Below are 8,495 nucleotides of genomic sequence, written 5' to 3' on the forward strand. Positions count from 1 at the left end.
GTGTGTGTGTGTGTGTGTGTGTGTGTGTGTGTGTGTGTGTGTGTGTGTGTGTGTGTGTGTGTGTGTGTGTGTGTGTGTGTGTGAAGGAGAGAGGGAGAGAGAGAGAGAGAGATGTGAAGGGAGGGGTAGAGCGTGTGTGTTTATGTCTCAGTGTGTGACAAATAGAGGTATAGGGAGGGGGCACAAAACAAGAAAACGACAGGTCGCAATAAGCTTGAGGACGTTTCGGAGAAGCTGGTTAGTCCACCGGATAATATCAAAGCGAAGGGACATTTAACTTCACTCGACCATCGAATCTAAGGTTTGGCTATTTGTTGAGGGAAAGAAGGAGCGCCTGAGTTTTCGATAAAGATAGTCACAATTTTCTTCGCAATGCAAAGACCGGGCGGCCAAGGGACGGCGTTTTCGATTGACTCCTTGATAGGAACTCCGCAACCTCGCCCGGGACACCTGCTCTACACGGGCTACCCGATGTTTATGCCATACAGACCCTTAATGATTCCTCAATCTTTATCTCATTCACATTTACCATCTGGCATACCTCCTTTGGCGCCGTTGGCATCTTTCGCTGGACGTCTTACCAACACATTCTGTGCGAGTTTGGGACAGGGGATGCCGTCCATGGTGGCTCTCACCACAACACTGCCAAGTTTTTCCGATCCGCCGGATAGTTTCTATCCTCCCCAAGAGCTCCCCGGACCTCGGTTAAGTGCCGACCCTGGAACGAGGAGACAGGAGAGCCCACACTCAGATGATCTCCATGGAAGGGACAAGGGGTCGGATTTACTCAACTTCTCGGAAACCTTTCAAACTATACCAGGTAAGCTCACTGCCTGTGTCCCTGTTCTGTCCATACGCTTCCATATTAGGTTGGCAAGTTGAGACCTATTGGGTAAAACGCGCAAGCGGCATCCGAATTAGAAGTTGGATCTAATCTAATTCCCAGAGGTTTACGAAATCTCCACAAACGCATAGTTTAATAACAAACCACCATTTTGAAATGTGCAATAACTCGAATAGATTAGCCTAACTCAGGTTAGTGACACACTGTTTTCTAATCTATTTCTTAATCACTAACGATCTTGACTTAGCCTTTAGGTAGGCTATGTAATATCACGTTAATTCATAGGGTTGTTATGAATGGTAATAGGCCTACTCATTTCCTTTGACGAAAATATAGCGGAAATAAAACTCCAAACAGGCCTATTCCATTTTTATTTTAGAGACATTTGTGGTCTCTGTATTTATAATGTTTACTTGCGTTAATTTAACCTACATTTGTGGGGTAAACTTGTATTGGATCAAACTAATTGATTCTAATGTATGTTTCCTTTCTTCTTTTGCACGTTTTAGGTGAGACTAAATTGTACAGCTCAGACGATGAGAAGTTGGACCTCAAATCAGCGGACACAGCTTGCAGTGACAGAGAGGACAGCTCTGCCGTTGACAGCGAAAACGAAAGCGTATCCGATGGGAACAACTGTGGTGCTTTATCCCAAAAGAGTAAACTAAAACCCGGGTCGCAGGAAGCTCTACCGCCGGGAAGCTCAGTGGGGAAGAGCAGGAGGAGACGAACAGCTTTTACAAGCGAGCAGCTACTTGAACTTGAGAAGGAATTTCATTGTAAAAAGTACCTTTCGCTTACCGAACGATCTCAAATAGCACACGCACTTAAATTGAGCGAGGTGCAGGTCAAGATTTGGTTCCAGAATCGTAGGGCCAAATGGAAAAGAATCAAAGCTGGCAACGTGAATAACAGGTCTGGAGAGCCTGTGAGAAACCCCAAAATTGTGGTCCCAATCCCAGTGCACGTCAACAGGTTTGCGGTGAGGAGTCAGCACCAACAGATAGAGCAAACAAGGCCATGACGAACTATACTGGCCTAAACTAATTTTGACAAAATAAAGTTGTGGGTTGTTAAATGCATGAAGCACAAAAACTGGATGATATTTTGTGGTCAGCGAGATTACTTTACATCAAGAGACATGTCATATCAACTGGACAACTAAGGATAATATGTTTTCTCTCCGCAGATTAATTAATTTTGTCGAATTAGGCCTATCTCATATTTTATTTATTGTTTTGTTAATTTGTAAATAGTAAATGTGTCGGGTGACACAGACATGCACTATGAAATGAGATTGTAAAAATTCTTTTCTAAAATATTTATATCTAGTTAGGGCCTATAAATGTTATGTTTATTATCTGCATGTGCTTTACTCGTTCGGTGAAGCTATTTCAAACTTCTCGTATTTGGTACCGTTTTGTTTATCACATGTTGCATGTACCTTACAACGTTTTCATTTTGGTAGGCCACTGTAGGAATTGTATTCGCCAGCTGTTTGTGGAAAAAAAAGATGTGAAGGAAAATAAATAACCAAACAAAGAAATACTGTAAAGTATATTGACTTAATAAATCCATTTATATTAAATGTATCTATCTAAATGCATTATTATTGCTGGTTAAGCTGTAGTTTTAGAGATTGTGATTTGTGCTGTGTTTAGCCTCTGTCTGCTCTCAGAAAATGATCAGTCATCTCTCTGTCTATAGAATATATTTGCCTCTCATTCATGAAGTATAATATCACTAGGCTCTTACATAACAGTGTATTTTAAGAGCGTACTAAAACATTAACTATAACAATAAACAAATACAACAACACCTAATAATACTATAATTGATCATTGATCATAATACCATAGGACTAACTGCAACAATACTTATGACAATTCAAATAATCTGATCAATCTCTAAATATTTGTTTTGCTTTATAAAGTATAAGACTTAATCAAAATAACAACTCGATTGCAATGCCACTTTATAGGCTTTAATAATCAGATGTTATTGCTTTCGAATAGTAAGCTTGTAAGTAAATTACAATTCTGTGTTGTACACCTGCAATATCTAGCCAGCATTAATCTGAATACATTTTTGCAAACTAGGCCTGGGTTAGTTTGCAATGTAATGATACTGTAGGTCTTGAAAAAATATTGGATAAATAAGTGGACGATTGATACTAAAAGGATGAATATGAAATTATATGCAGCTTCATCTATATGCAAAGTCCAGCAGTTCTCCATATAGGCGTTGATGATAGCTACATTCAAATGAAGGTTCTTATTAAGCAGTCAAGAGAGAATAAAGGGAGAGAACAGGGTTTTGTGACTGGAAGCAGCAGTCATTTATCTCTCTTTAGGGGGCCATGTTGTCTCAAGGTGGAGTGATGGATCCCCATTAGAACGGTCATATTCTACACGTCGTAATGAACTTCAACATCAATCACTGTAAGAGAGGACGAGACCAGACCAGAGAGAGTGAACACTGTCTGTGTGCGCGCGCGCAAAAAAAAAAAGATTTTGAATGAGACTGAATTGTGTGTCCCAACAAGGTTAGTTGTACAAGACCCTGTGTGTGTGTGTGTGTGTGTGTGTGTGTGTGTGTGTGTGTGTGTGTGTGTGTGTGTGTGTGTGTGTGTGTGTGTGTGTGTGTGTGTGTGTGTGTGTGTGTGTGTGTGTGTGTTATTTATGCCAGCAGGTCTCAACTCATAAATACAGAGAAAAGTTTAACTTATTTTGATGTATAAGTAATTCATGGGATATCCGAGTTGGTACATTTCCATCAATTTCAATCCTAAGAAAGGAACAAAAGAGAATTTTAAAAAGCTATCAATTATTTTTTACAGGTGTAGGCATACCTGTAAAAACTATTTATTTTAGGCTACATTTAGGCTACTGTGGTTGTTACAGTATTTACAGGTGCGCAAAGACCATATCCAAGATATGGGTTGGTTTGAAAAACTTTAGGCTATAATAGATTTCCCCCAGGTGTTATCTCAGGTAGGTTTTGAATAACTGATCCACATGTCAACGGAGTTATCAAGCGCGATATTTGAAACCAGTCAAGAAATTAAGCTAATTAGCGACACCTGTTTTTGCATTTCTGCTGCTGCTGTCACATTGAAGTCATCTCAATCATGACGGCAATGATTAGGCAGCCTATAACGGAAATAGGTCAACGGATAAGATGACAATATTTAAATGAATAGAATACAATTATTGCCTACTGATAAAACAATTAACTAAAAGTTGGCTAATTAATGTTCGACTTCAAATCTGCCAGAGCTGTCGAAGAGACTTCAACTCTGCTAGTTGTGGGTCGAGAGTGAATGTTTTGAGTCTCAACCTCCAATGACGCCAGAATGTTCGATGTGTGTTCTCGTGTTTAGGTGCTAATGGAGGGAACAGAGTTGTCGCGGGGAGGCAATGGCACACCCCACTGGGCACGGACGTCTATTCCACGTTGGTTCAACGTAATTTCATAAAAATTACGTGAAAACAACGTTGATTCAACCAGTGTGTGCCCAGTGGGACATACTGTGCACAACGTTACAGGGAGCTAGAGCTATTCAAACTACACAAAAACAGTGGATGTCATCATGCAACATGCATCATCATATGACAAAACATATAATTGACTCTGTGAAATGACTCTTTGAAATGTTATATTATTATTATTACCTTTATTTAAATAGGCAAGTCAGTTAAGAACAAATTCTTATTTTCAATGAAGGCCTAGGAACAGTGGGTTAACTGCCTTGTTCAGGGGCAGAACGACAGATTTTTACCTTGTCAGCTCAGGGATTCGATATTGGAGCCACTAGGCTACCTGGCACAAAAGGACACAAAAACAAAGCCCAATAGATGTATTGTTACCAGAGAGTAAGGCGGTTATGATGCACAATTTGTTTAGGCTCACCCAATTCCTCGGATATCTTTTGTCTGCTTTTCTAGTTTTCTCTCTCAATCCAGGGTAGTTTTTACATGGCAATTTAATGTTTGAGTTTAAGGTTAAAGTGTGCCTGCAAAGTTTCTTAAAGGGAGGGGACCATGGTAGGCTGTGCAAAATTTCAACCTCCGCTGGCCTCAGATGCCGGATGTGAGTTTGGACACAATATATCTCTTTGAACTGTTTCCAAATGGGGCTCCTATGATCCTGATATTATAATATATTACTGTAGCTATATTAATCAGCTCACAGTTTTAAATCAACATACTGCTCAAGATGGAAGGAAGAGATAGGGCTTCACATTTCTAGGACAACTATATTTTAAACTGAACATCAGACATATTGTATGAGCTAGATAATTTATTCCGTATGTCCTTTGAGGAAACAATAATAATCTGTTTTAGGCTGCCATTGAACTTCCATGACTGAACTTCAATGATTGAATTGAAAAGATATCTGAGCACCACAGCCTCCAGCCTCTAACCAACAATAAGGCTAAGGGGAAGTTAATGTTAAGGCCTGTTGTAGGGATTCGACCATGATATTTGTCTCAACAGCCCAACTGCATAGAGTGACCATCAAATGGCATGAGTAGCATTGCTCACACATCCCTGGTATTGTTATACTGAGTTTAATGCAATGTATTTTCTATTGATGCCATAGTACATACACTCTCTACATATTTATTTGGACAGTAAACCAAAAACTTTTAATTTGGCTCTATACTACAGCATTTTGGATTTGAGATCAAATGTTTTATACGAGGCGACAGTACAGAATGTGAACTTTCATTTGAGGGTATTTTCATACATATCTGTTTTACCGTTTAGAAAGTAATGGTACCTTTTGTATGTAGTCCCCCCATTCGAAGGTGTCATACGTTTTTTGATAAATTCACTTACTGTTGTGTATTACATTTTGACAAAAATGTAATATTTCGACCAATATTCATTGCACACAATGACTACATCAAACTTGTGACTACAAACTTGTTGGATGCGTTTGCAGTTTATTTTTCTTGTGTTATGTTGTGCCCAATATACAGTGCCAATTAAAAGGTTACACATACCTACTCATTCAAGGGTTTTTCTTTGTTTTTTACTATATTCTACAGTAAAAAAAAGCTCTGACGAAGGCCGTGAGGCCGATACGTAAAGCTTATTAAAGAGCAGTGATTCTATCAAGAGCAGTGTGCGGGTTTCTTCTTTTTTTCTCAGAATAATAGTAAAGACATCAAAACTATAAAATAACACATGGAATCATGTAGTAACTAAAAAAGTGTTAAACAAATACAAATTATTATTTAGATTCTTCAAAGTAGCCACCCTTTTCCTTGATGCTTTGCACACTCTTGGCATTCTCTCAACCAGCTTCATGAGGTAGTCACCTGGAATGAACTCCCTGCCAAGCTTGTAGCGTTATACCCAAAAGACTTGAGGCTGTAATCGCTGCCAAAGGTGCTTCAAGAAAGTACTGAGTAAAGGGTCTTATATTTAAGTTTTTAAATGTGTAATAAATTAGCAAATATTTCTAAAATCCTGTTTTTGCTTTGTCATTATGGGACATTGTGTGTAGATTGATAAGGAAAAAAACTATGTAATACATTTTAGAATAAGGTTGTAACCTAACAAAATGTGGTAAAAATGAATGTGTCTGAATACTTTTCAAAGGCAGAGTATACAGTTTAAATCAGAAGTTTGGAGTCATTAAAACTCATTTTTCAACCACTCCACAAATGTCTTGTTAACAAACTATAGTTTTGGCAAGTCGGTTAGGACATCTACTTTGTGCACGACACAAGTAATATTTCCAGCAATTCTTTACAGACAGATTATTTCACTTCTAATTCACTGTATCCGAATTCCAGTGGGTCAGAAGTTTACATACACTAAGTTGACTGTGCATTTAAACAACTTGGAAAATTCCAGAAAATTATGTAATGGCTTTAGAAGCTTCTGATAGGCTAATTGACATCATTTGAGTCAATTGGAGGTGTACCTGTGGATGTATATCAAGGCCTACCTTCAAACTCAGTGCCTATTTGCTTGACATCATGGGGAAATGTTTAGGGTCAGTTTGTTATATCTGGAGTGCCTCTCCTGTCCTATTCGGTGTCCTGTGTGAATCTAAGTGTGCGTTCTCTAATTCTCTCTTTCTCTCTCTCTCTCTCTCGGAGGACCTGAGCCCTAGGACCATGCCCCAGGACTACCTGACATGATGACTCCTTGCTGTCCCCAGTCCACCTGGCCGTGCTGCTGCTCCAGTTTCAACTGTTCTGCCTTATTATTATTCGACCATGCTGGTCATTTATGAACATTTGAACATCTTGGCCATGTTCTGTTATAATCTCCACCCGGCACAGCCAGAAGAGGACTGGCCACCCCACATATGCTCTCTCTAATTCTCTCTTTCTTTCTCTCTCTCGGAGGACCTGAGCCCTAGGACCATGCCCCAGGACTACCTGACATGATGACTCCTTGCTGTCTCCAGTCCACCTGTCCGTGCTGCTGCTCCAGTTTCAACTGTTCTGCCTTATTATTATACGACCATGCTGGTCATTTATGAACATTTGAACACCTTGGCCATGTTCTGTTTTAATCTCCACCCGGCACAGCCAGAAGAGGACTGGCCACCCCACATAGCCTGGTTCCTCTCTAGGTTTCTTCCTAGGTTTTGGCCTTTCTAGGGAGTTTTTCCTAGCCACCGTGCTTCTACACCTGCATTGCTTGCTGTTTGGGGTTTTAGGCTGGGTTTCTGTACAGCACTTTGAGATATCAGCTGATGAACAAAGGGCTATATAAATAAATTTGATTTGATTTTGAAATCAAAATAAATCAGCCAAGTATCTATATCCACAGTAAAACGAGTCCTATATCGACATAATCTGAAAGGCCGCTCAGCAATGAAGAAGCCGCTGCTCCAAAACCGCCATAAAAAAGCCAGACTATGGTTTGCAACTGCACATGGGGACAAAGATCACACTTTTTGGAGAAATGTCCTCTGGTCTGATGAAACAAAAAATAGAACTGTTGGCCATAATGACTATCGTTATGTTTGGAGGAAAAAGGGGGAGGCTTGCAAGCCAAAGAACGCCATCCCAACCGTGAAGCACGGGGCTGGCAGCTTCATGTTGTGGGGGGGCTTTTCTGCAGGAGGGACTGGTGGCACTTCACAAAATAGATGGCATCATGAGCTAGGAAAATTATGTGGATACTTTTGCACCTGTTTCCTCCAGCATCTTCACAAGGTCCTTTGTTGTTGTTCTGGGATTGATTTGCACTTTTCGCACCAAAGTACGTTCATCTATAGGAGACAGAACGCATCTCCTTTCTGAGTGTAATGATGGCTGCGTGGTCCCATGGTGTTTATACGTGCGAACTGTTGTTTGTACAGATGAACGTCGTACCTTCAGGAGTTTGGGAATTGCTCCCAAGGATGAACCAGACTTGTGGAGGTCTACCAATTTTTTCTGAGGTCTTGGCTGATTTCTTTTTATTTTCCCATGATGTCAAGAAAAAAGGCCCTGAGTTTGAAGGTAGGCCTTGAAATATACCCACAGGTACACCTCCAATTGACTCAAATTATGTTAATTAGCCTATCAGAAGCTTCTAAAGCCATTCTATCATTTTCTGGAATTTTCCAAGCTGTTTAAAGGCACAGTCAACTTTAGTGTATTTAAACTTTTGACCCACTGAAATTGTGATACAGT

At 39.9% G+C, this 8,495-nt stretch overlaps 1 protein-coding gene across 1 annotated transcript; it reads left to right on the forward strand.

Moving 5' to 3' along the window:
* Nucleotides 1-165: 165 nt before the first annotated feature.
* Nucleotides 166-2,411, forward strand: LOC112226456 (homeobox protein GBX-1-like). Its single transcript, XM_024390830.2, has 2 exons — nt 166-820; nt 1,354-2,411. The coding sequence occupies exons 1-2, from the start codon at nt 373-375 to the stop codon at nt 1,866-1,868; spliced, it is 963 nt and encodes a 320-aa protein (XP_024246598.1). The 5' UTR covers nt 166-372; the 3' UTR covers nt 1,869-2,411.
* The last annotated feature ends 6,084 nt before the right edge of the window (nt 2,412-8,495 follow it).

The sequence above is a fragment of the Oncorhynchus tshawytscha genome, linkage group LG28 (assembly GCF_018296145.1).
Source record: "Oncorhynchus tshawytscha isolate Ot180627B linkage group LG28, Otsh_v2.0, whole genome shotgun sequence".
In the NCBI taxonomy this organism is placed as follows: domain Eukaryota; kingdom Metazoa; phylum Chordata; class Actinopteri; order Salmoniformes; family Salmonidae; genus Oncorhynchus; species Oncorhynchus tshawytscha.

Bases quoted from the DNA above. Each gene is read 5' to 3' on its own strand.
- LOC112226456 (XM_024390830.2), top strand. From the start codon at position 373: ATGCAAAGACCGGGCGGCCAAGGGACGGCGTTTTCGATTGACTCCTTG. The intron at 821-1,353 runs GTAAGCTCACTG...TGCACGTTTTAG, and splicing joins AACCTTTCAAACTATACCAG to GTGAGACTAAATTGTACAGC.